The sequence below is a fragment of the Odocoileus virginianus genome, chromosome 20 (genome assembly GCF_023699985.2).
Source record: "Odocoileus virginianus isolate 20LAN1187 ecotype Illinois chromosome 20, Ovbor_1.2, whole genome shotgun sequence".
In the NCBI taxonomy this organism is placed as follows: Eukaryota; Metazoa; Chordata; class Mammalia; order Artiodactyla; family Cervidae; genus Odocoileus; species Odocoileus virginianus.
Genome location: NC_069693.1, coordinates 34,560,049 through 34,587,393, shown reverse-complemented (window position 1 = coordinate 34,587,393; position 27,345 = coordinate 34,560,049). Strand labels below are relative to the sequence as shown.

The window sequence follows — 27,345 nt, the reverse complement described above, 5'->3', positions numbered from 1 at the left end:
CTGAGAGACAGCCCTGAGCACCACCCAGTTCTGGCACTTTCTCTCCTTAACCAACCGTCATAGCATTTCCTACTTTAGAATCAAAGAACCTAGGACTCCTTAGGCTCTTAGGCTAACACTCAAACATTCTTAGTCCGGTAGGATTTTCCATCCTAAAGAAACCCTGGAGCTCAATTAATTTCACTTCCAACCAGAAACAATAACTTTTCCTAGGTCCCTGGTTCCCCAAATAGGCCGTATATTGGAATTGCCTAGGGAGGCCTGGCAATGCCTGATGCCCAGGCCCACCCCCAGAGGTTCTGATTTAATGGTCTGAGGTGAAGACTGACACCAGGATTTTTTTAACTCTCCCCCAAATTATTCCAATCGCAGTCATGAGAACCACGACTCAAGGCCATTGCCTCTCAAACACAAATGTGCAGAGAGATCTCCAGGGATCTTGTGATAGTGCAGTTTCTGCTTCAGCTGGTTGGTGTGGGGCCTGGGATTCTGCATTTTAAAGCAGCTCCCAGGTGACACCAAAGCTGCTGGTTTGAGAGCCACACTTTCAAGTGGCGGCAGACAGAAGGCCATGCCTCAGTGTTTCTCAAAGTGTGATTCCCAGGCCACCTGCTTCCAAATGACCTGGGGAAGGGTGTGGAACCAGCCCCATGGAGCCCTAGTTTGCACCCCCTGATCCTGGTCTTGTTCATCTTTGTGGGGTGCAGAATTAGTGGGCTTCCAGTAGATTTGGGTTAAAGTTAACAAAGGATTTTTTCAAAGACCAGGTAGGAAGCAGACTCAGGACACCTGGGGTTAAGAAACCTGGGTCCATCCCATCTCCAATGCTGGCTGCATGGGAACAGGCTCATGACCCCAGTTATGGTCTCCTCCTTCAGGGCCAGGGATGCATGGTCACCCCCACTCTGCCCAACAACCCAGTGAGGTAGGTATTGTTACTTCCCCCTCTTCTTGACTTGGAAGCCACAGTTAAGAGAGGTCACAGACTGGCTCCAGGCCACACAGAAAGGAAGAGGGGGAGCCAGGAGTGACATGAAGGTCTGTGTTCTTGCTGCCCACACAGAGCCTGTTTTCTCATCTATAAAATGGTCTGTCTGTCTCCCAGGGCATCTGGAGCACTACTAGTGCCTTGAGGATTGTGGAGGTTTGCAAGGCCTGGGTTCAGTGTCCAGCTGGCCTCACTCCCCTAGACTCTGGCCTGTCATCCCTGAAGTTCTCAGGATTGGGGGTCGGAGTAACAAATGACCAAACTTGTACCAAAGATCTCAGCAGTAAGGAAAAACTCAAAAGACACAGTCTAGGACACGCTTTTAGCAAGCTCTTGCCCCAGTTTTCATTCAGGTATGATACATATGAGCCAAACTCTCACTGGTCTGTAGCCTAGAGAGTTGTGGACCCAGTGAAGAGGCTGGCAGGAGGGATTAGCTGGGAGTAGGGTTTCCCTAGGCCTCCTGGGGTCCTGGGGTTTCCCAGGTGGTGCAGTGAGAACCCGCTGGTCAATGCAGGAGATGCAAGAGATGCGGGTTCGATCCCTGGGTCGGGAAGATTCCCCTGGAGTAGGAAATGGCAACCTGCTCCAGTATTCTTGGCTGGAGAGTCCCATGGACAGAAGAGCCTGGTGGGATACAGTCCACGGGGTTGCAGAGTCGCACAGGACTGAGTGGGCACGCGCACACCTGGAGTTCTGGTGGGGTAGGGGAGGGAGGAAGGTGGGGGGCAGGGCCTCAAGGCAATTCCCTTGGGGCCTTTGAAATACATCATCAGACTCTGATTATGTGGCCCTAAGATGCAGAAAATGGGTTTTGCCTGAGGATGGGATGAGTTAGGGAGGGGGAGGAGTTGAGAGGCAGAGGCGGAGGGCTTGCCCCTATGCCCCGGCTGCCCCCAGCCTGAAAGAAGCCCAGACATTCTTATGCAACCCCACCCCCACTGCACGCCTACCTCCTGAGCTGTCGGCCAAGGCCTCTTCTTGCAGCTCCTGCGAAAGATAAAGAGGAAACTGAAGTGGTGACCATCCAACCATCCCTGCCCTGGTCCAGCCCAGCCAGTGTTGGGGGATCTGCCCTCAAGCATCTTCATGGGCCCAAGTCTACTCCTTACCCTGCCCGCTGGTCATACCTGCAGCCCACCTTCTGGAGCAACCAGTGCACACAGGAGCCCCAGGCCCCAACACCTGGACCTGTCACATATCATGAGGGGAAATTATCGGACAACCCTCTGTGTGTGGAGACAAAGCAACGAAAGCAGCCCCCACGGCACTCTCCGCCTGGCACCACATTTCACAGCCCACAGCCATGTACAAAACTCTGGAGAGGGGTTTTTAGCCCCATTTTACAGAGGTGACCACTGAGGTCCAGGGTAGGGTCTTACCTAGGGTCACATGAGGACTGGAGTCCAGGACCACTGCTGCCCACTCACAGCCATGTCGCCAAGGCCCTTCTTGACTCCATCTGATCCCTGACACAAGCAGGGCCTTATAGCAACTACCATCCCACTCTTCTCTATTTGATGGGCATCTCATCAGCTGAACCCTCACCCCCCATAAACAAAGTGGACATGGCCCCATAACCTTCCACTGACTTTGGCCCAGGCCTCCAAGGTAGCCTGGGCACGAGGCCTGGCGCTGCTCCATACCTGGTGTGAGGTGCTCTGGTCCTGGGCTCCACCTACTTCGTCCTGCTCCTGGGCTCCGCCCACTTCACTCTGGTCCTGGGCTCCGCCCACTTCACTCTGCTCCTGGGTTTCACTTTCTTCACTCTGGTCCTCCTCACTCTGTGCCACCAGATAACTATCCAGCAGGACACTGTGACTGTGAGGGGCAGGAGGCAAGGTCTGGGGTTAGTAACGGATATTACATGTTTTCCGAGCTGTGCTGAGTGCCAGGCTCTGTGCTGGGAGCTGGGGCACAAAGATGTCTAAGGATTGGTCCTCGGCCTTGAAGCTCCCAGCACCAGGCAGGCGGCAGATACCACGTCCTGTTAACAATCTCACAGTCTGCATCATGTGCTGGAGCAAGCGGCTGTGAAGGGCACAGCCACAATTATGCTAGGAAGGAGGGCTTCCCAGAGGAGGTGGCCTGTGAGTTGGAAATAGGTGGGGAATGGTGTCCAGGAAACAGGAACAGCATGTGCAAAGAAAATGCTGGAGCACGGTGTTGAGGAAACATCCTCTGGAGCGGGGGAGACTAACAGGCACTGTATGGTGTTCAAAATCTATGCCCAGCATTTCCCCTCTTAGAGTCTCCAGGCAACCTTGAAGGTGGAGGCAGAGAAGGAAGTATGAGAAAAGTGAAGCCCAGAGAGGTCAACTGGCCTAACCAAAATCACACAGCATATTGTCCCACATCACACAAAATTCAGACACACAGCCTGATTTTTTTGCATGCCATGAGGTCGGAGCCACACTGCAACTGCTGAAGGTTTCAGGGGCCCTTGGCCCAGACAAAAGTATACATGAGTGATAGGGGGCCAGGGTGAGACTACAGGGAACAGAGGAGAATATGGCAAATCAGAGAACCCCTGCCCATCTGAATCAGCAACCCCATTTTGCTTGGAATGAGTGTCCCGTGGCCAGATCTGCTGATTTTCAGGAAAAGACTGAACTACACCTTTGAAAAATGGGATCTCCCCATCTTTAGAGGCTGATAATTCATCCCAACTAATATCTATATTAAACTGTATGATCTATATTGACATCTATATTAATATGTCAATATCTCAAAGAGCTAAACTGGGCCCTGAGATGCCTGTGTACAATCTCTGGATTAAAATGATGACTTGGGACCAAGGGCTAATGTGATTTTTGTGGTTAGAATTAGATCCGGTTTCCTAGCAGCCTCAACCCACACCATGGACCACTGTCACCGAGGGGCTCACAGAGGATGCTCTTTAGCATCTGCTGCCCAGAAAACCTGGATCCCCCATCCTCTACCCAAAGGGGCAAGTCTCAGCCTCTGAGGTGGGTAAGGAGATGGGGCCCAGTTGGTTTGGAGACAGCAGCCTGAGAGAAGGAATCAGCCAGCAATCATATTGTCACAGCAGTTCCCAAGGGCCGAGTGCCAGGCATGGGGCCAAGCTCTTGGCACATACAATGTCCCACCAAATCCTCACCCAAATGACCCTAAGAGCCCAGCTGCGATTGATCCCATTTGAGCTTAGTAATCAGAGGCTCAGAGAGGTCAGATGGCCTGGCCAAGGTCACACAGCCTGTACCAGGTGAATCTGGATAGAAGATGGGCATATCTGACCCCAGTGCCAAGTCCTTCAGACTCTACTGCTGCTCTCTGAGTGTCTGCACAGCCCCAGGTGATGTGGATGAGTGAGGTGAGTGTCTGGAGGATTAAAGCACCCAACTCATTTTCTTTCTCTTCATTGTTTACATATTTCCACTGTGAGGGGCCTAAGTTGTCACTCTGTCCTGCCCAGGAAGAAACAGACTTTCTTAATGTAAAGGGCATATTATGACTTTCACAGGGCTTGGCATATCAGCCTTCATGGGCCCCTTCCTTCATAAGTATGTTTTTAAAATTCTATTTTGTGGACTTCCCTGGTGGTTCAGTGGCTGAGACTCTGTGCTTCCAATGCGGGGGGCCCAGGTTCAAACCCTGGTCAGGGAACAAGATCCCATGTGCTGTAACTAAGACCTCCTACAGTCAAATAAATAAATACTTAAAATTCTATTTTGTGACTGAATTCATATGAAGATTAACATGTTAATACTATATTTAAAATATTCTCTTCCATCTTAAAAGTTCATTTGTTGGGTCTGCTTTTGTTTTTTTGTTTTTGGGGGTGGGCAGTGCTTTTTTTTTTTTCCATTTATTTTTATTAGTTGGATCTACTTTTGAAAGAAATTAAAATGCTCTTTGCATGCTAAGTCGCTTCAGTCGTGTCTGCACTTTCTGACCCTATGGACTGTAGCCCGCCAGGCTCCCCTGTCCTTGGGATTCTCCAGGCAAGAATACTGGAGTGGGTTGGTATGCCCTCCTCCAGGGGATCTTCCCGCCTCAAGGATCAAAGCTGTATCTCTTACATTTCCTGCACTGGCAGGCAGGCTCTTTACCACCAGCACCACTTGGGAATGTTCTTGGAGGGCTTCTAAGAGTATTACAGAAACCATGCCCTCAAGCCTAACAGAGAAGGCCCTGCCCGGAAGGGGGGGGATTGGCTGGTGCTGCAAGAAGCTGACTTGACTCTCCTTCCCTGAAACAGATGCAGTGGCCTCCTCATTTCTCAGAGCAAGGAGGCCCAGGAAATGAACTTCCCACAGTCCCAGTCAGAGACTTCCTGGGGTCTTGCTCATTCTAGAATCAGGTATGGAAAGTAAGTCCCTGGAAAGCCTCCATTTGCTTATCTGTCAAATGGGTAGGACTTGTTCAGCCTCTACCATACAGCCTGGCCTTTTTTTTTTTTTTTTGCCACACTGCATGGCATGTGGGCTCTTAGTTCCCTGACCAGGGATCAGACCCATAACCCTGCATTGGAAGCACAGAGTCCTAACCACTGGATTGCCAGAGAAGTCCCAGCCTGGCTTATTTGAGTGAGGTTAGAAGTGCCAGTGAGAAGCTAAGAGAAAAGTCAACCCCCCCCCCCCCCCCCCCCCCCCCGTGTCCAGTCATCTGGATTCTCCATCTCTAAACATAGGTAAGTTGAACCGTTCCTTGTCTGCAGTACCAGATGTCTGCTTAGGAGCCCAGCCTGACCTGGGACACAATCCCAGCTCTGCGCTCGCTGCCAGGGCACCCTGGACGTGTGGGTTGCTATCTCCGGGCCTCAGTTCTCTCATCTGTGAAATGGGATTAGCAGTAGGAGCCCTGGCAGGGAACACAAGTGCTCATCAAGTGACGGCTGTTATTAAGACTGTTCCTGTCGTAGTTATTATTAATCCCAGAGGAGGCGGCGACCTATGAATCACCTACGGAGATGGAAGAACATTTTACACAAACATCTCCAGCTATGGAGACACCAGAACAGGCCCTATGGTGGCCCTGTCAGCCTCACCAGGGGCTGTTTGGGGAGCCATGTGCCCAAAAATCTTATTGCTCCTGAGCGGGAGTATTCCCACTGCCTGCGAGGGCCCTCTCCTGACCTGCCCAGAAGCAGAAGGCCATGAACTTCTGGAAAGCTCCCAAATTCCTGGGATTTGCAAACAGAGGCTCAGACAGACTGGCTGAGGCGGGGAACGCAAAGGTCCCAGCTCTCTGAGTTAAAAGATGTGGGAAGTAGCAGCTACAGCCTCTGGCAAGAGTTTACCAGTCCACTGCTCCTCCCTCAAGTCACAAAGCAGGCCGTGTCCCCAGCTTAAGGACCTCACTGTAGACTCTTCGCCCAGCATCCCTCAACCCCAGAAGAATGAAGGAGGGGAGCCCTTAGGGAGAATCAGGCACCTACTTGGGTCTTGCTGTCTTTGCCAACAGGAACGCCCATGATGCAGGAGCTCAGCTGGGGGCAATGACATTCATCCCAAGCCCTGGGTCGGTGCGTGCCAGTGGAGAATTGGGGAGCCCCGGCCCAGCCCCGAGTCTGCAAGGCGAACTCCAGAGCCAGTGTGACCTGAGTGGTGGATGAGCCTCCAATCCTTTCTGCTTCTAATCAGATTGAGGGGACGTGCAGGGAACTCTGTAGAAACGCCCCCAGGGAGACCAGGTGGGGACCAAAAGGCTGTGGTTGCTAGGAAAAGCCGAGCTGTTGCCAGCAGAGATCAGGTCGCTAGGCGACCATCTGCCCGTTACCAGGGCCTGTGCGTCATCAGTAACCCCTATGTCTCCACAGAGCTGGCAAGAGCATCCTTCCCCAGCCGGTGACAGCCCAGCCACCTGTCCCACGCCTGACACCCTCTGGCATTGTGCCTGGGATCAGCCACTCTGTCATCACAAGACCCTTGTCCTTACTTGGGGCCCTAAGCCCCAAAGTTCCCTGAGTTTGAAGTTCTGGACAAATATGTGTGTGATCAGGTACGTGCCTGGCAGTGTTCACAGGTCACTGTATGCGTGTGCTTGTGTATCGTGTGGATCCATGCAGCTGAGTGCACCTGTGCCTGTGTTACTTGTGCGTGTCTGCAGGCTGTGTGGGGGCATAAGTGCCCTGACAACACATAAGTGTGCACATAACCCAGCACGTCTGTGTCTGTGTGCAGGTGTGCATGCACAGTGCAGATATGTGTGGACAGCCCATGTGTATTAGGCAGAGAACATATGTGTAGTTAGTACGTGTGCCTGGGTGCACTGGCTCCCTGGCCTTCAAGTGGTGTTTTAGTTCAAGAGCCATGGCATATAAAGGGATTTGTAGGCCTGTGTTTTGGGCATGAAGATTTGATGGCAGAACAGCTCAGAGCTCTGCACTATACCCAGAGGCAAGTGGAAAGAAGAGAGCAGATAGGGCGGTACTAGTGAAGACCCAGGCAGCACCCAAGGTCTTCACTTAGGGAGGGGCACTCACTGGATAGTGAGAGCATCCTGGCTCTGGGGGGCCTTAGAGGGCAGAATTAGGACCAGGTTACAGAAGCCAAAAGGAAGCACTCTTAGTTTTGGCAGAAGAAATAATTTCCTAAGTCAGAGGTATGTGTGGATGGAATGGATAGCCTTTGAGAGGTTGTGAGCTCCCCATTATTGGAGGCAAGCAAGTAGTTATGTGGCCTCCTGCTAAGGACAGAAAGATTATATGTGAACTGGGCAAGCGTGGACTGAAAGCAGATGAGACTAATCAGGCTTCTAGCTCCCAAATCCTATGTGGTCTCATGATTTAACTGTTTCCTGAATGAGACTAAAAGTGACCCTTAGTAGAGATGAGAAGGTTGGTGGACCTTTTTGATGGACCACATACTCCACACCTACTGCATCTGTTCTTAGCCGGCCCTCTGACCACTCAGCAGGGGCTATTATCTCCACTGCCAGACCTCCCATTTTACAGATGTAGAGGCAGAAGATCTATGCCCACCTGCTGCTCACCCAGGTCACTCTGGTGAGAGAAGCAAAGCTTGGGTCCCTAACACTCGCAGTGCTATATTGCCTTAGGCCATGGCCACAGGGACAGGGAGCCAGGGTGTGGGCCAAGGGGTACCAGAGAGGGCAAAACGACAGGGACAGGGAATAATGCCAGGGGGGCGAATCAAGGGGAAAGACGAAATCACCCGGTCTGATCAAGGGGAGAGATTAAATCACCCAGCCACCTCGATACTCCTCCTGCTTCAATCGCTGCACAATGCAGCTGCCAGCCTGTGTCACTCCCCTGCTCACAAACCTTCCATGGCTCCCTGTTGCTCCAAGGAAGTCAAGTTCAAGGCCTTCACAAGCTGGCACCTCTGAAGGATCATCTCCTCCCACTTCACGTTACACTGTCACTCTTCCTGGGCCACGCAGGCTGCTTGTGAGGTCGCAGTTCACTTCCACCTCCTTGAAACTCTTTCCAACTGGGCCTCCAGGTCCCACACTCTTCTCATCTCCCTCTCCTCCTCCTTGGTCCTTTCTGGTTCCTCCTGAACTCCAATCTGGCCTTTGGGTCTCTCCTTCATCCACACTCACTCCCCAGGCACCTCCTCTAGCCCCACTTTCAATTCCATCTACAAGACCGGACACCTGCCTTTATATCTCCGGTCCAGCCTCTTAACCTCGAACCCCACTCAGGCATACAGCCATCTGCGCATCACCTCCATGTACATCCATCTCTCCAACTGCCCTTCTGTCTGGCTTGCATGGCTCAGGATCCTCTCCCCAAAACCCCCTTCTTGTGGAGGTGCATTCTACATTTGTTTGCACGTATAGGGGTGGGTGGGGTGGGGGTGGTTGTTGAGTGTTGGGTATTGTGAATCCCAAGGTCATTATGAGCCCAGTGGAGGTCTCCCAGCAGCCCCCTAGCCTCTCTAATCAGCGCTCAGTGGTACAGAACACAGCACAGAACAAAGGGAGGCGCTCCCATGAGAGGCAGAAAGCATTCCCACCCCAAAAGCCACGGCAGCACTTCCCTGGGTCATCCCTAAGCCAGGCGCACTAGTGTCTTACTCCTGCTCCTCCTCTTCGTCTCCCTCCTCCTCTCCGCCTTCCACCTCCTCTTTCTCTCTGCCTTCTTCTTCCTCTTTCTCTCCACCTTCTTCCTCTTTCTCTCTGCCTTCCTCCTCTTTTTCTTTGTCTTCTTCCTCCTCTTTCTCTCTGCCTTCCTCTTCTTCCTCCTCTTTCTCTCTGCCTTCCTCTTCTTCCTCCTCTTTCTCTCTGCCTTCCTCTTCTTCCTCCTCTCCGTCTTCCTTCTCTTCCTCCTCCTCCTCTTCTTTTTCCTCTTGAATCCGAGGCAGCTCCCTGAGTTGAGGTCAGAGGCAAGAGGTGAGGTCACTTTTAGCTGCACCCCAAGTCCACTTCCTACCCCAGTTCTCAGTAGGATGTCCTATAACCCCAAGACTGCACCTGGGGAGCCCTGGCCTCTCTCTAGCAATGAAGGCTCCCTCCCTGCATGAGAGGCCTGTCCTGGCCCGCAACTGCCCTGGTGCTGACCTTAGGTCACCCCTCACCCTCCCTGGTCCTCAGTTTCCCCATCTTTGCAACACAGGTCATGGACCTGTGGACCTGAGGCCTCCTGACTTGAGCGGCTAAGACTCCATAGGGGCTGAATGGAAAAGCTTCTGTCCTTGCAGAGGGTGACCTGGCCATCACTACCATGGTTACACACTCCCTTCCTCGATGACCCTGCAACTCCATTCTGGAAATGTATCCTGCAGATACACACACATGCACATTCAGGGACATGTAACAAGAGTGCCTGTGGCAGAATTATTTAAAATAATAAAAATGGCCATCAATAGTGGACAAATTAAGTATGGCATATCCATACAATGAAATTCTATGCAGTTGTTGAAAAAAATGAGTATGATCTCCATATACTCAATGTGGAAAGATCTCAAGGTACAATGTTGAACGAATGTAATAAGGTCGATGGATGTGATATGTTATCTTTTGTGCAAAAAATGAAGGGAATCCATCATCACATATGCTCCAATAGGCCCTGGAAAGTTACAGAAGAACCTTGGCAGCTGTTGTGCCCATGGGGAGAAAGATGTGTATCTGGTGGGAGGGATAGGTAGGGGAAGGTATGCTTGGTCCCCGCTCTCTGCCCTTTTGTACCTTGGGGATTCTGTATCATATGCCTGTTATCTTCCCAGACAATGTTTTTTTCAGGGCCTTCTCTGGCTCCCACCTGGGCATCTGCTCCACCACCTCGCCCTTCTCTTCATCAGCTGGAGCTTCCTCTGAGATCCGCAAGCCAGTGCTGATGCTGCCTTCCTGGTGTTCATCCTCCTCCCAGTGAGGGTCAACCTCTTCTAGGATGAGATCCGACTCCTCTTGCTCTCCAGGGAGGATGCTGACTACAGGGGACACAGGGTATGGGGGAGAGTGGGCCTGTGCCTCTGAGTTCCAGGGACCACACAGGGAGCCTTGCTCATCACCAGCCATGCGCCAGTTCTCAGCCAAGCAGTGGAAACAGCATGCTATCACCGGGACTACTGACAATCAGGCCAGTGCTAAAGTGGTGGGCTGAAGCCCATGATAATTCACCCTGTCTTCTTCCATGAGCTCCCCCACTCTCTCTTTCCTTTTGAGACAAGGCTTCTCTGGAGGCTCGGATGGTAAAGAATCTGCCTGCAATGCAGGAGACCCAGGTTTGATCCTTGGGTCAGGAAGATCTCACCTGGAGAAGGGAAGGGCAACCCACTCCAGTATTCTTGCCTGGAGAATCTCATGGAATGAGGAGCCTGGCGGGCTACAGTCCATGGGGTCACAAAGAGTGGGACACAACCGAGCAACTGACACTCACTTTTCAATTACAGTTAGTTTTTGTTTCTCAGCAGGGTCTCCCGCTTGGAGGTCTGTACAGAAACGATGCTTCCAAACACAGCATCGCAGGTGATACCATGAGACCCATGCTCAAAGTCCACCTGCCGTATCCAGGTGCAATGGCCTGGAATGCCCCGAGGGTTACAGAGAGAGCTTGTTCACCACCTGTTCTCCAGATGCCACCCCCGCTGACAGCATACATCGTGCCCATAATCTCAGAACCCGCCTCTGGGAGTCTAGAAAGACTTTCTCTTGGCCTGGAGGCGCCACCTCCAAGGGAACTCGACTTTCTCATGGAAGTGGTCTCACTTTCAACATTTCTCTGTGGACTCTGGTCCCTGGCAAAGAAAGTGGGGCTGTGAGCGTGGCAGAAGTGGGTGCAGAGGAGGTTCATCGGGAACTTGAGCCCACCCCCAGACAGGAGAAAGGGGAGAAAGATTACCTGGTAGCAGGTGGTCCCCAAAAGCTCCAGGGATCTTGGTGGGCCTGAAGCCAGGTGTGAATTACTAATGGTGACTTTAAGTAGAAGCTGGCCTCAAGTCTTCTCCTTTGACTCTGGGAGTTATTGTTCACAGTGTAGAATAGTAACAATAGTACCAGCTACACTTATTGAGCATTTACTATGTGCCAGGCCCTGTACTAAGTGACTTACATGGATTAACTCAATTAACCCTCACATCAACCTTTTGAAGTGGGAATAACTATTATCCCCATTTTATTTTCCCTCTTTTATGTTTTATTCCCCATTTTACAGATGAGCAAACTGAGATGCAGGTTAAGGATTTCTTTTATAGGGTATTTCCCTCGCGCCAGGCTCAGGGGCAGTCTGCCTTCCCAGAGTTCTCCCTCCCCACGCCTGCCTCCTGTCTTCCAGGTATGGATGTTATCCTGCCTCACAGAGGAGGTGCCCACGTGCCCTCCAAGGAAGCATCCCACCACATCATGGGCTACAGTCCTATCTCCCCTATCCTTCTAAGCACCCTGGATTTTGACCAGGGAAGATCCTCCAACTGTGGCCCTGAATCCAGTGGTGGGACATACAGGTCACAGGTGCTTGCTGTTCTATGCTGTCACCCAGCCTTGGTGTGGGGTCTTCATCCAGACCACCCCTTGGGGGTGCAAGTTCCTGCTTGACACCCAGCGGCCACCCAGGGGACAGAATATCCCCTGACCTGTGAGCTCATGAGCCTTCACAGCAACCCTGCAGGGTAAGAACAGTCCTCTCCCTAGTTTATAGACCAGAGAGGCTGAGTGACTTGTCCAAGGCCACACAGGATGCCAGAGGCAGTGCCAGGTCCCCTGACTCATCTCCTAGGTGCTATCCTAGGTGACAAGCGTGCCCCAGAAGCACCTCCCCAGCACTGGCAGCCACTCCATGACAGGCGTTGGATGCCATCCTTGCTCACATCCTTGCTTTCCCTCTCGCTAACCCTTTCTTTTTAGGTACTAATTAGTGAGTAGGCATTTTATAAGCATTTCCTCCTTTCATCTCTGTGCCAGGCCTATCCCCATTTTATAGCCAAAGAAGAGGATGGTGCCTGAGATCACCAGTCAGAAAGGGCAGCCAGGGGGTACCGATCCTGGGGCGGGGCCCTCCTGTCCCTGGAGCTGTTTATGGGACCCTCTCTGCAGGCATCTGACTCTCAGCTCTTCCAGCTTTTCCAGGGTCCATCCAGGCGCCCAGGTCACAGATGCGGCCACGAGGCACTATGGATGCTCAAACTAACATGGAAACTGCTGCTCCATCCGGGGCTTAAACTTCACCCTGAGTGCCTCAGGGCACACCTCTTCCTGCACAGTATCCTCCCACCCTAGGGTAGTCTTCAGGGCAGCCAAATGGGATTCTAACTTCAGTAGCACCAGGTCCATAGCCCTATACAGGGAGGGAGCTGCTGCTTCTAGGACCAGCTGACAGGGAGCCAGGGGCACGGACTCTGGGCCAAGGCCTCCTCCCAGTCCCTGGTTTGCTGGCAAAGCCCTGGCCTGGCCTTAAAACCCCCATCCTCCCTGGCAGGCCTGGGTCACGACACCCGCTCCCTCTGTCTCTCACCGGCCCAGACCCGCATCTTCTAGCCCCTGAAGCACTAACTCCTCACTAACTGGGTATTTCTCAAAGTGTGGTCCTCTCCACTATACAATCATCAGAATCATCTGAGCAAGTGGGTGCTTCTTGAAAATGCAGATTATCAGGCTCCCACACTCTTTAAATTGGAAGGTCTGGGGGTGGGACATTCTTCATAGCCACCCCCAGATGTAACCTGAAGTTCAAGAACCCCTGCTTCAGTGGCCTTCTCTGCCCCTGACGTGTGCTTAGCCTCAGAGTCATCTCTGCAAAGTCACCGCCCTGCTCAACCACCTGCAACAGCTCCCCGTCACCCAGAGCCTAGTCCCCTAACATCAGGCCCGACTTTTCCAGTTTTACCTTCTGCATCAAGGGCTCTGGGCTCCAGATTAGCTGAAGTGCCCAGCCCTCTCCCCGTACACTCTCACCGCCAGGCATATGTTCACCCTGTTCCCCCTATCAGCTTGCCCTCCCCTCGCTGCCAGTCTAAGACCTCAGGGGTCTCAAAACTCAAAGGCCTGTGTAGCTGGGGAGATGAGAGTGGAGGGTACCACCTGCTCTCACGTGGCAGCTGCCACTCAGACGGTCCCCAACACACAGCGTGGGACCATGACAGCCCGATCTTCCCAGTTGTCAAGAGAAGCCAGGTTTCTCTGTGCCAAGTCACCTGATTTTTCAATGTTGACTACTAATGCCAATGTTTAAAATCCTCCTTGTCCCAAACAAAGACATCTTGTGGGTCAGCTGGGACCCAGGGCGACTGGCTCAGGACCCCTGGCTGACTCCTTCCGACAATCCCAATATGCGGGCCATATTAATTCACCCACGTCTCAAATCTAAGTACTCCCTTTAGCCTTACCCGGAGCAGTAACATCATGCAATCACAGGTTTGATGTACCACCATATGCTTTTTAATGTCAGTTAAAGCATGTGCTGTCATCCACTAGTGGTCCCCAAATTTTGGAGGGGGAGAACATGGCCAAGCCTAAGGAGATCCTCTTCTGGGAAAAACTGTGTCCCATGGGGGCACTGCGTGTGTCAGGCACCATCCTGAGAACTATGTGGGTGTCCTTTCAAAGCCATGCCCGTGGGCGTCCCTGCAGCCTCTGGTGGGAGGTCCTCCCGCTGTCCAGCCTAAACCCTACAGGCTGCCAGGCTGGCCTTCCCTTTGCTTTGGTGGAAAAGGGCAGTCTTAGTCTCTGAGAGGCAGTTCTGGGACTGGCTCCCCATCACCCTGCCTGGGATTAGGGTGGGGGGGAGCAGTAGGGGGTTCAAGGAGGGTGGGGAGTTCAATGGCCACCTCATTCCCCTCCCCAGCAGGTCTTCTCTTCAGGGCACCCTTCTTTCCTTCCATCCATCTGTCCATGTGTCCATCTGTGCTCTCCCAGGCTCCCTTCCCTTTTGTTTCAGAGGCTTCCAGCTGCCACCACCCCTGAAACAAAGGAGAAGACAGAAGAGTGGGTGGCGGGGTGGACAGGCAGAGGGAGTGAATGAGTGAAAAGGGTGGGGGGGAGATGGGAGGGGAGCTGGGGGACCGGGCAGGGGAGGGGTCGCCCTTATCTGAACAGTGTTCGCCCCAAGAAACTATATCCCAGTCCTAACCCCTGTTACCTGTGAGTGGGACCTTATTTGGAAATGAGTTTTTGTAGGTGTCACTAGTTAAAGATCTCAGGGTGAAGTGATGCTCGATTTAGAATGGGAGGGACCTAAACTCAATGACACCTCCTTATGGAAGACACGAGAGGGAGGTTTGGCGGACACAGAAAAGGCAGAGCTTGGAGGGCAGCTAGACGCCAAGGGGCATCAAGGATGGCCAGCAGCCACTGGAGCCAGGAGAGAGGTGCGGCACAGTGCCCACCTCCGAGCCCCAGGGCCGACCCTACCAACACTTCGATTTTAGACTTCCAGCCTCCTGAACTGAGAGAGAATCTATTTCTGCCATTTGAGGGTATCCATTTCTGGCCTTTGTTATGGCAGCCCCAGGAAACTGACACACCCTGGTTTCATTCATGACCCACATGCTCCAGGCACACAGCGAGGTCCTGCCTGCAGCTGGCTTTCAGAGGAGCAGGGAGCAGGATTGGGGTGGGGGGTCCACCCTCAGATCTCTCAGTGGCCCCTGGGGGTGGAGGCGGTAGGTCTCTGTTCCAGGGAAGGGTTTCCGGTCCTCTAACCTTGGCCAGGCTGAGCAGCTGATGCTGGGCCCAAGGGACTCTAGTCACTGCTCCATGACAACTGCTCTGTGACCCTGGGCACATCCCTGCCCTTCTGCACACCCCAATAGCCCTGGCGGCCCTGCTCTGCACCCTTTAGGGTGGACGTGAGCTCGAGAGTGAGTGAAGCCTGCTCTGAGCCTCCCCTTCACGACACAACCACGATTATACAAACCCCATCGCCTCCCGTGCCTGAGCGCCAGAGTCAGCCAGCCTGTGCCTGCCGCCCTGTGTCGGAGTGATCCTGTGTGCTAAGTCGCTTTAGTCGTGTCCAACTCTGTGTGACCCACGGACTGTAGCCCGCCAGCTCCTCTGTCCATGGGATCCTCCAGGCAAGAACACTGGAGTGGGTCATAAAGGCCACCATAGTGGGGCTGGGGCAGGCAGCTCTGGGACACCCAGGGCCCACATTCCAAGGGCCTGTGTCCAGGGTAAAAGAGGGCGACTGCCCTGGGCCTGAACTCTGCTCCACTCACCTCCAACTCTCATCACAGGCCTGGCACAGAGCAGCCCTCTGTGAACATTTATGAACGAATGAATGGACGAATGAATGGATGTGTGGGTGCCCCATATGACACATGCCTTTCCAGAGGCCATGACATGAAGGAAGAGCAGATTTTGGATCTCAGCTCTCCCCTCCTGGCCCCAGTCCTCCTACAGGGCTGAGATAAAAGCAATACATACTCCCCACAGGCAAGGGGATGCCCTCCCAGCTCAAGGTGTCCGGTACACCCAGAGAAAGCCCATCTCTCTCGTTTCACCCCATAACCAGAGACTCTGCTGAGCCAAACCCACTAGCCCAGGGGACCATGGGACACTCTCTCCAGGGCGTCGTCGCAGGAAGGGAGGCTCATCTGACTTGATCTCAGAATTATTTTTTCTGGATAGAAGCTGGCAGGCAGGCCAGGTTCCTGCCTATGTGCCCATCCCCTCGGCTCCCTGGTCCCCAGAAGGGGGTTCTCCAACCACCATCTGATTCTGGGCCAGGCTCTGGCTACCTGGCCAGGCTGACCTGAAGTGTGGCCTGCAGAGCGTGGGCTCTCCCAAATCCAGGTCTGGAGACTGGTTGCCCCAGCCATCCCCATGTCCTTGCCTGTCCCACGCACACTCAGACCAAACAAGCCCCAGAGAGATGCACACAAGGACCCACTAAGATGTCACTTACTGGTCTGCACGTCACATGTCACTGGGGCGTCAGACTCCTGTATGGGGAGAAACGGGGAAACACTTTCTGTGGGCTCCTCACCGGCCTTCCTGCTTCAGTCAGCCCTCCTGGCACACAGGGCTAAGAGGGCCTCCTCACAGCGCCCAGGACACTCCCTCCCCCTTGGAGTGGCCTGCTGCGCTAGCCATTCCCCTGCCAGGCTCACCGCTTGCCTGGTCCCACCTTAGCTCCCTTGCCCAGGTGGGCACCGGCCTTGGTTGCCCTCTCTCTGGTTCTCTATGCATGAAAACCCTCTCCCATCCTCCCCTGAGGGCTCTCTCAAGGCTCTATCTGCATGCAGGCCTCTCCCCGCCAGCCCATCCTCAGAGACCCCCACTCAGTCAGTGCATCTTCACCCACTCATCATTCCTGCTGCTGGACACCCCCTTCCCTCCTCTTGGGGCGCTCCAAAGCTGTTTCTTCCTCTGCTGCCCACAGAAGGTGTGTGAACATGGAGCCTGAGGGGTCAGCCAGCAGGGAAGCAGTCCTGAAGCTTCCTGTCCACCTTCCACTACAGGGGGACTACCACCCAGGCCTTCCATTCCAGGTGCTTCTATGAAAATGTCCAATTGTGTCCAAGGGAGAAACGCCAGGTGGCAGGTTCTTGTAGAGGGAAAGGCAGGGTGCCGTTCTCCCCTCTCCAACCCATGTGAGAGCTCTGGGTCATCAGAAATGCACATGGGGCCTGCTGGCTTCCCACGAGCCCCACGTCTTCCTAGAACATTCTGGGCCTCTCATCTCTGGGCCTTTGCGCATACTGACCTTCTGCCTAAAGGGCCCTTCCTACACCACCTCCTTCACTTTCACCCACCTTCTCCTTACTCCTCCTTCAGGTTTCAGCTTGCAGGCCACCTCTACTAGTAAGTCCTCCGTGATGCTCCTGGGAGGCTCCTCCTCTGCACCCCACATCCCCTCTGCTCTCCCCATGGAACCACCTCCCCACTGACTGTGACCACCAGGCAGGCGGTCACCGTGCTCACAGTGACCAGAGTGTGTGTGTGTGTGGAATAGACACAAGCCATGCAGACAGGCAGGCTGGGGGGGGGGCTGAGTTCCGGTTGCAGGCTCCTTTCTTCCATCTGTGCCCTCCCCCACCAGGGACCATCTCACCCTTGTCTGAGCTCCCAGGACCCTCCCACCACCACTACCCAGGATCCCTACTCCCCCAGACAGCACCCACCTGCTCCCTACCCTTCCCACGGATCACTGGCTGTGGCAGGGCCATCTCCAGCCTGTGTAAGATCCAGGCCATCAACCTGCAAGAGGGAGAAAGAGAAGGGGCCATGTCCAGGGAGGAGAACTCACAGGAAGACTGAGGCCAGAGTCAGACCCCTTCCCAAGGCAGGTAGCAACCTGCCAGAAGATGGACCAGAACCCAAGTGCCCAGCCCTGAACACCACTGCCCCATCCCTGGCCTCCCCAGGTGAGCCTTTGGTGATTGTTCAGACCCCAGCAAGTAACTCAGTCCCCCACTACCCTCCATCCCATCTCTAAGATTCATTTCCAGCCCCTCACACACTGCCAGGGTGGGAGCACTTAGCAGTACCTATCTTGATTTTATTTTTTTGGCCACATGGCATCAGGGATCTTAATTTCCCAACCAGAGATTGAACCCGTGTCCCCTGCATTGGAAGAGCGGAGTCTTAACTACTGGACCACCAGGGAAGCAGCTATCCTGATTTTAAATGTGTCTATCCTTGGAGCTAACAACTCCATTTCCTCTGATTCATTTGCACATGAACGCGATGATGCCTGTATAAGTATATTAACTGTCGCAAGAGTGGAAACCCACCTAAATGTCCACCGAATGGTTAAATAAAAGCTGGTACATGGGTATAATGAAGTAGTATGCAGCCGCTGAAAGAGTGGAACTGACCTTTATGTGTAAAAACCACCTCTAAGATACATCTTTAGGTTAAAAAAAAAAGTGAGATGAACTGCAATCTACTGCTAGAATCTAGCATATCTAGAGTTTGCTGCTGCCGGGTATGTATGTTTGAAGGAGAAATGTTCTCCGAGCTCGTCTGCATCTTGGAATTGTGCAGAAGCAGGAGAAGCTGCCTGAGAAGGCAATGGCACCCCACTCCAGTACTCTTGCCTGGAAAATCCCGTGGACGGAGGAGCCTGGTAGGCTGCAGCCCATGGGGTCGCAAAGAGTCCAACGTGACTGAGCGACTTCACTTTCACTTTTCACTTTTATGCATTGGAGAAGGAAATGGCAACCCACTACAGTGTTCTTGCCTGGAGAATCCCAGGGATGGGGTCACACAGAGTTCGGACTGAAGTGACTTAGCAATAGCAGGAGAAGCTGCTGATGTGATTGCCCAGGGAGGGGGCGCTGCAAACCCGTTGGAATTTTCTCCCAGGTGCATGTGTTACTTTTCTAATTTAAAAGACTCTTTTTGGGGGGAGGGGGGGTGAGGTACTGGGCTGGGGCCAGGCATTGAGCCTGCTGCCTGTAGGAGCAGAGGTGTTTGAGGGGCTCACCTGGCAGAGTCCTGTGGGGGCGGCACGGAGGAGGCTTGAATACTGGGCTGGGGCTCTGGGGTCGGTTCTTCCTCAGGCTCTGGGGGGCCAGGAGCAGGCAGGGAGGGGCTCTCCTGGGCCTGCGGCACGGGCTTGATCTCCAGGTCGGGTCCTGGGGGCTCTAAGTAACGGGGGGGGGGGGATAAGGAGGACATGGTGGGGCTCCATGCAACCCCTAAGGGCATGGGATCCAGATTCGAAGTGCCAGTGTGACTGAGTGGGGAGCCCTTTGGGACCACCCTAACTGGCCCCGTCCTCAGACAGACATGGAGCTGAGGTGCAGGGACTTGTCCGGGCCTTCACGAGGCTGTCCCTGGCTTCCCAGCCTGGACTGGGGAAGGGGTTTCAGGGTTCCCACAACAGCCAGTTCCCTGCAAGCTGAACCCCTTCCCGAGCATCCTTGGAGCCCCATTTGTACCCGCAGCCCAGTCTGTGACCATCCCAGGCAGCCCCTCCCCAGGTTCCTTCCCCGTACCTGGACCCAAGGCAGCATCTGTAGGCTCATCGCTCCAGCCCTGGGTCAAAACAGGAAATGACGTCACGGAGGAAGAGGCACAGTGCGCTCAGGCCCGGGCCAGCCCCGCCCACCCTTCCCCCCCACCCTTCCCCCCCACCCTTCCCCCCCACCCTTCCCCCCCACCCCTCGGCCCTCTTGCCGCCCCTCCTCTCCACTAAGGACCCTCCCGGGAGGGACCCTCCATGGGTCCCAGGGGTGAGGACCACTTGCTGGAGTAGGTAGGCCCTTCCTGGGTAGTCAGCTGCCTACTCTCCCTTTTCTTCAACTCACCTCAGAGATTTTCGGGGGCTGAGGCAGCATTTTCTCCAGATTCTGCTCGAACCACCGGAGCAGCCAGGGCCCGGGCCTGCACAGGGGCCTGTGGTCAGCTGAGCAAACTCAAGAGATGAGCCCTTCCCCGGCTCCCATTCCGCACAGTGGGGACCTGGGACTGCATACTCTTAAAGGGCTTCCAGTGGTACGGGGACTTCCGCCAACCTGAAATTCTGACCCAAGGCTGGACAAGGCTCTGGAACCACAGGCCCAGCCTTGGCCTCCTGGACAGCAGGTGACAGTTGGGGCTGCTTGCGGACCTGAATGCAGCATTGGGGTGGGGGGTGCTCCCTGAGACTGGCACAGAGAAGTCTGGCTTCAGGGTATATGAACAGTGTGGTCACACAGGGCCCCATACCTAGAAAGGCTCATGTTTGGTTTAATGCTGTATTGTCACCATCTTAATCCTGCATTTTCATTTTGCAGTGGGCCCCACCATTTACATAGCTAGCTCTGGGATAAACACTGGGTCCCCAGATCTATCTAGCTTCCAGGCAGCCCCACTGTCTTCAGGGAAGCTCCATGCTCCCAGGGGAACCTATCTCCCAGGTGTGGCCCAAAAGAAAGCTGGCAAGTCCTCTGGGTGCCTTCATCCTCAGTGGCTTTACTGGTCTCACGTCTCCAGAGTAACCCTGGGGACCCATGACCTAGGCAGCCTCCAGGGGACAAAAGAAATAGAGAGCAAGTGGGAGCAATGAATGAATAAATGAATGGTATGTGTGATTGTATATTCATTCATTCATCTCTTCTGTGCTGAGTCGCCTTTGTACGGCAGGCACTGTGCTGGTCACTAGGGGTTTGGCAGTGACCTAGACAAACACGCCCGAGTTCAAGGACCCGACAGTCTAACAAGGCACAGGCAGGCGGAGCTCAGTGAGGCCCCTCCCAGGAGAGGGACATGGGCTCCCCCATTTGCCACAGTCACCACCCAGCCTGCCACCCCCTCAGTCAGTTCTGAGAAGGCAGAGCAAGTGGAGCGAGAGTGTCAGTCGCTCAGTCGTGTCCGACTCTTGGTGACCCCATGGACTGTAGCCCACCACGCTCCTCTGTCCATGGGATTCTCCAGGCAAGAATACTGGAGTGGGCTGTCTTCTCCTTCTCCAGGGGATCTTCCTGACCCAGGGACCGAACCCAGGTCTGCATTGCAGGCAAATTCTTTACTGTCTGAGCCGCCAGGGCAGCACCCTGAGAAGTCAGAAGCTGTGGCCAGCTGTGAGGCCAGCTGGGCACCCTAGCGTCCCCCATGGTGGCCCAGACCCTGCCTCTGGACACCCACCTCCATGTGGCACCCACCTACACAAGGCCCACCCCAAGCAGCTCACCCATGCCTTCTCCCCGTCCTCAGAAAGTGGCCCCTATCCAAGGATCTCCCAGTAATGAACACAAAAAACTATGAGCAGCACAGGGCCCATTATTCCCATTTTGTGGATGAGAAAAGTGAGGTCTAGAAGAGCCAAGAGGCATGTCCAAGGTCACACATAGAGGTAGTGGTAGACCCTGGGCTCTGGGCATGCTGAGCCCACCACACACACTACAGATCGGGCTCGGGGACAAGGACTCACCCAGGGTCTTCGGCCCTGGGGGGTTCACTGTGTTCATCTGCAAAAGAAAAGAAGCCTGTGAGCAGCAAGAGGCCTGCCCAGAGCCCCTGGTCAACCCAACTCAAACCCAGGTTTGAACCAGGCCTGAGACAGATGAGCTCTGGCCCCATGGACTCTTCCCCCAGAGCTGGGCCCAACCCAGCTGCCCCTAAGTGCTCAGTTGCTCAGTCATGTCTGATTCTTTGTGATTCCATGGACTGTAGCCTGCCAGGCTCCTCAGTCCATGAAATTCTCCAGGCAAGAATACTGGAGTGGGTTACCATTTCCTTCTTCAGGGGATCTTCCCAACCCAGGGATTGAACCTGCATTTCCTGCATTGGCAGGCGGACTCCTTACCACTGAGCCACTAGGAAGTCCTAGCAGCCTCTAAACCCACCACTAAAATGCCATCCGGCCTCCTGTCCTTACCTGAGTCCCCAGTGTCGCACTGCCCAAGGATCTGTGCTCCTGCCTGCTGAGACAGACAGACAGACGTGGGCAGAGGATACAGGTGCGCTGGCCTCCCTCCCACCCTTTCCCCACCTGACCCACCTCAGCTCCCAACCCCAGTAATACCTGATCTGGACTCTCCAAGCCCGCAGCAGTGTTCTGGGCTGGCCTGCTGCTGCGGACGGGCTGCGGGACAACCTTCTCCACGCCCTTCCTGAGCCAGGTCAGCACCCAGCCTCTGGGACCGCTGAGGGACAGAGAGACCGGCCTGCCCTCAACGTCCCCAGCCCCTCCCTGGTCAGCATGGCAGTCCACAGCATCCTAAAGAACTCGGTTTGAGCCCCAAGCCTCTATCTCCCACTGTGACTCTTCAGACACATCAACTCCCTCCTAGAGCCTCGTGTCCCTCTCTGGAAAATGGGGAACGCCAATGCTTGCCGAGGTCAGGCCTGCCCCATGCCATTCGAAGCCCACCCCACTGAGACACTCAGTAAGACATCAGCCAGGTATCCTTGTGCCCAGTTAGCCTAGCTCCAGGGGGCCCCTCCTGCACTTCGCTCATGTCTTGTGTTCTGGAAGGGTTGAGGGTTTCCTGTGGAGTGTTTCCTTGTGACAGAGGCTTGTCAGCCTAAACAGAATCACAGACTCACCGTCTGAGGCCAACCCCGCCACAGACATGCTCACTGGGGCAACCACCCAGGGTCTAAAATGTGACCTTTTGGGGAGATTTCATGGGAAATTCTGGATTTCTGTCTTCATGGGGAAAATCAGAAGCTCTGGCCACACCAAACCTGCATTTCACCTGAGCACTGAGAAATCTCTGGTCCCCAGCCTCCTTTTCTCTTGGTCATACGGTCGATTTGGCCCAGGAGACCCCCCCTCCTCTGCCTGAGGCTCCCCTCAGCCAATTCCTAAGGTCACCTGGGCCTTTGCTTGGGAATGACTGCAGACCAGAGAGCAGTGGCCATCCCCGCCCCCTCAGTGGGAGGGCCCCCAAGCCCCCTCCCTAGCTTGGGTCGGGGCTGGCCCTGAGGAGAGGGGAGGGTGCTGCAGTACCTGTTAGCTTCGGGAGCCACAGAGACCTGGGCCTGGAGGGATGTGGGCGGAGTGAGAGCAGTCTCCTGGGTTCCTGGAAAGAGTCCCTCTGACTTTAGGACTGGACCCTCTCAGAGACCCGTTTCTACCCTGCTGGGGAGGTCAAGTCAGAGGCAGAGGAGAAGGGAGAACCCTGAGGGAGTTGGAAGCCTGCAGTTCCAGCTCAACTCAGCTAAAAAGTCCCCAGGAGTCTGCCCTTAGCTTCCCTCAGCCTCAGTTTCTTCATCTGTGAAATGGGTCTGCCAGCCTCATGGGCTACTGTAGGGCTCTAAGTGGAGGATACAGCCCTTCTCCCTCTCCTCCTTCCCCCCACCCACCAGCCAGGGCTTCTAGCACTCACCTTGAGAGCCCAGAGTAGCTGCAGCCACTTCCTTCTCCACACAGGGCTCCTCCGGTGGCTGGAGGGTTCAAACAGGGCCATGTGAGTCCCCAGTGATGCCAGCCCTGGTACAGGCAGAGCCAGCCCTCGACCCACCCATGACCAAGCCCCTACAAGACCAAACAGGTCTGTTCTCACAGTGGTCTCTGAAATCCTAGGGCCTCACCTCCCACCTGGGAGACAAAGTGTCTCCCAGAAAGCTGCCCCACTCAAGTATACACACACTTATATTTGCATATAGACCCAGACACAGATATCTGTTTGTACACACGTACATGTATATGCCCAGTCACATAAACACACACACACACATATATAGGTGTATACAAATATACTTGTGGTTTTGCACTGACACACAAATATGCACTCATGAACACATTATTTCAGGTCTATTAACACACAAAGACACACACAGATGTGCATACATGCACAGGTGCACAAAATATGTGTATAAATCTAGAGCTGTCCCGAGCGTGGACCAGGAACCAATGGCAGTCTGCAAACTGTTACTGGTCCACAATGTTTAAGAGGTTTGCAGCAGAGTGTATATCAACACACTGCTTCCTTTAAGGAGAAAGTCGTACTGCAAAACAATACCAGCTGAACTAAGCAGTGTGCTTAATTCATAGTAGATTTATCTCTAGCAAGCTCCTGGTCTCCTCCTGGACTGGCAACAAACAGTTCAGGGCCTGGCTACTTTGATTAGTTCTGTTTTAGACTCTAGAGGTTAGAAAACAATGGTCAGTGGGCCAAATCCAGCCTGGTGCTAGCTTTTGCAAATAAAGTTTTATTGGAACACAGACACCATGTTCATTCATTTACATGTTGTCCATGGCTGTTCTCACACTACAGTGGCAGAGTTGAGTAATTAACAGTGATAGTGTGACCTACAAAGCTTAAAATGTTTACTCTCTGGCTGTTTACAGAACCAGGAGACTCCGGACACCCACGTTTCCTTTTGGCCCCAACTTTCCCTGTTGTGGAAGCTGAGTGGGGGCAACTGACCCACGAGCCGCGAGGCCAGCGTGCCCCTCCTGGCTCTTCAGTTCTTACCAGGGACACTTCCTCTAGCTCAGCCTCCTCGGGGGCTGTTTCGGGCTTCGGCTCCAACTCTGGCCCTGGTTCTGCCCCCTCCTCCTCTCGCTTGGTCTTCTGAGGTGTCCCGGGGGGCTGAGGCAGCACCCTCTGGACCCAGCCCAACATCCTGACACCTGTAGGGGACAAAAGTCCTTAGGTAGCCCCCGAGTGCTCACGGTTGCCCCCACCTTTCATGGGCTGCTTTTGTGAGTTACCTGTTTCCCTTTTCTTTCACCATCTTTAAAAAATATTTTTGCAATTATCCGTCCAGGTATTTTCCTTATAGAAACATTCAAGCCCACAAACATATGTGTGTAAAGAGGTGGGTCATGATAGTGTTAGAGGAAAAGATGAAAAAATCCACATATCCACCCGTGTGTTGTTTATTCACTTAAGTCATATCTGACTCTTTTGTGAGCCCATGAACTGTAACCCACCAGGCTCCTCTGTCCCCAGGATTTCCCAGGAAAGAATACTGGAGTGGGTAGCCATGTCCTTCTCCAGGTCATCTTCCCAACCCAGGGATTGAACCCGTGTCTCCTGCATCTCAGGCAGATTCTTTAAAGCTGAGCCACCAGGAAAGTCTGTAGGAGACTGGTTATTGGGAAGTACCTAATTGTTCATCTGTAAGCAGAGCGCAGGCTAAATAAATATCCAATGATGGTGTATTATGGAGCCATTGATTTTAAGTAGATCTATTTGAACTAACATGGAAAGACCTACATGCACCAGACTCCAGTCATGAGCAAATTGAGTAAATGCTCTATACCTCAGTTTGCTTGTCTTGAAAATGAGGATGTTAATAGTAGCTATCTTGTGGAGATAATTGTGAGGATAAAACAAACTGATGAGAAGAGTGACTGGCACATGATGAGAGCTTAATAAATGTTGGCTGTGACTATTATTGGATGTCAAGCAAAAATGCTAATTTTAGTTTATCATGTTCAGCATAACCCCATTATAAATTTTTTTTACAAATTTTTTAAAATACATGATGAACAGCATATGAATGGAAAATAACTTTTTTGCTTAATATATTATAAAAATTAACGCGTTTTCGTGATTTAGAAGTTTTTAAGATAAAATCACAGGCTCCCCTTTTCATGGTTTACTGTGATAGCTACCTTATGTGGGTTCAGATTCTGGCTTCACGAATCTTTAGGGAATGGGCAGCCCTTACCTTATGATCATACCCCTGCAGGACGGCCTGGCGCAGCGAGTATCACACAGATCAATATATGCAAACTGCCAGCCCTTATAGGGCGTTTTTGAGGCTGTGCTGGCATGATATGTCCTCCTTCCCCTGGCCATGGGCAGCCAAGGTATTAGTAAAGTGCTTCTCTGTCCCTACACTGCCAGGGACCCGGGTCTAGGGCTGCAAAGGGCAATCACAGGCCCAGGATCCCTGCCCCACAGCCCAGCTCCACACGGCCTGCCCTTCTGCTCACAGCGCCAACTTCTGTCTCCACTCTGGCATCAGCAGCCCAACTCCTTCTAAGTGAATCTGTGATTTGGGACACAGCTCTTAGTGAGGGGGTCAGATCCCCGGCTCAGCTGCCCACAATGTGAACCTGGGGCAGACACGACATCTCTGGTCTTCCCTTTCCTTGTTGGGTGTGGGGGTGTGGACACTGATTTCCAAAGTGGGCAGAGCCTCACATGGTATGTTTAGGATGGCAGATTTCACCACCCCAATCAAGCACAGGCAGCTCCAAAAGCCACGATCACTTCATCCTTGTTCTCACCTCCGCCTCCTCCTCAGCCTCAGGAAAATAAGCATTTTTTCATCACCGCTTTATAGCTAAGGAAATGGAGGCACAGAGAAGTCAGGAGACCTGCCCCAAATAACACAGCCGGTAAGTGACCCGGCTGAGCTTACGCTTAGTCTGGCCTGACTCCAAGTGTCCTGCATCTACCTGGAAGTGCTGACATTTGCCCAGGGTTGGCTGCTTCTGCACTCCAGTCCTACGAGCCATTTCCCAGCAGGCAACAATTCTGGCTTGTGTTTCTGAACCTTTTGGAAATGACTAGGGGAGCCTTCCCCACTCCAGTTTTCCTTCTTTTCCCAGCCATTTCCTTCTTGATAGAAACACGTGCAGGTCCCTCCCGTCTTTTTGCCCTGTTGCTGCTGATTCCTCATTGATGAGGGAGGCATAGGCAGGAAGGGGGCCTGGGAGTGGTACTCAGAGCAACAATGGTACCTGGACCACCAGCCTTTCACAATCTTCCAGGGAGGCTGGGGGGAATGCAGATTCTTAGGCCCCTCTAAACACTCTGCAGGACCTGGAATCCGTATTTCACAAGCTGCCTTGGAAATTCACTAAGGTTTGAGACTCACAGGGAAAAACAGAAGCCTCAGGTTTCCAGCCTTGCCAGATTCTCCATGTCTAAACGCCTTGCTGGGAGAAGAGCATGGAAGGGGTCCCATCAGGGGTCCCACAGAGCCACCACCTCACCCTAAATTACCTGCTCGGATGCCGTCCACCAGCCAGGACTTGCCTTCTTCCTGCTTCTCTCGGCTGGCCTCTCAGACACAGCGGGGATTAATTGGCAGCAGCAGGGCCGTGTGCAAAGGATTAGGAGATGCTAGAGAGGGTGGGGAGGTGGTGGTGGAAGAGAGGCGATCGATGCCAAGGGAGCTGTCAGCAACCCCCCAGGGGCCAGCAGGGATCTGGGCCTCAGGGAAGGAGCCCCACGCAACCCTGGTTGGGGCTTTGTGATTCCCCACAGACCTCGACCAACCCATCTAGTGATGGTGGGAGAATAACTGCTTACAGCCCCCAGGGAATCCTGGGAGACTCCTCAAGGTGACAGGGGCTCATCAACTCTCAGTCAGCAGTGGCAGTAGGCACATCCCAGCTCTCCAGTTCCAAAGCAGGGACTCAAGCAGAGTCTTTCTGTGCCAGGATCTTCTGCAGCTTGGGCAGGGTCTCAGCACCCCCTGCCTTGGGATCCACTAGAATGGCTATAGTCCCAGGGCTGGGCCTTTAGGGAGGTTCCAAGGACTGATGACTGACTGAATTCAAGCTGGCCTCCTGAACTGAAGTCAGACCCTAGAGGGGAGATGGTGATCTCAGGGGAGAAGGGGAAAGGGACGGAGACCCAGTGCAAAGG

The 27,345-nt window shown here is 53.6% G+C and overlaps 1 protein-coding gene across 1 annotated transcript in view; it reads right to left on the bottom strand.

Annotated features, from left to right (window-relative positions):
* The window catches only part of CNGB1 (cyclic nucleotide gated channel subunit beta 1), a 71,972-nt gene extending 45,174 nt beyond the window's left edge, over window positions 1-26,798 (bottom strand). Inside the window, exons 1-16 of the mRNA XM_070451240.1 lie at window positions 26,698-26,798; window positions 24,208-24,365; window positions 23,116-23,173; window positions 22,737-22,809; window positions 21,807-21,927; window positions 21,660-21,705; window positions 21,213-21,249; window positions 19,609-19,684; window positions 19,297-19,336; window positions 18,783-18,942; window positions 17,476-17,551; window positions 16,257-16,293; window positions 10,179-10,347; window positions 8,996-9,286; window positions 2,635-2,809; window positions 1,942-1,978 (exon numbers count right to left, since the gene is read on the bottom strand). Of these exons, the coding sequence (XP_070307341.1) occupies window positions 1,942-1,978; window positions 2,635-2,809; window positions 8,996-9,286; window positions 10,179-10,347; window positions 16,257-16,293; window positions 17,476-17,551; window positions 18,783-18,942; window positions 19,297-19,336; window positions 19,609-19,684; window positions 21,213-21,249; window positions 21,660-21,705; window positions 21,807-21,927; window positions 22,737-22,809; window positions 23,116-23,173; window positions 24,208-24,357 (1,546 nt within the window). The 5' untranslated portion in view covers window positions 24,358-24,365; window positions 26,698-26,798. The remainder of the gene's footprint in view (window positions 1-1,941; window positions 1,979-2,634; window positions 2,810-8,995; window positions 9,287-10,178; window positions 10,348-16,256; window positions 16,294-17,475; window positions 17,552-18,782; window positions 18,943-19,296; window positions 19,337-19,608; window positions 19,685-21,212; window positions 21,250-21,659; window positions 21,706-21,806; window positions 21,928-22,736; window positions 22,810-23,115; window positions 23,174-24,207; window positions 24,366-26,697) is intronic.
* Window positions 26,799-27,345: the final 547 nt, after the last annotated feature.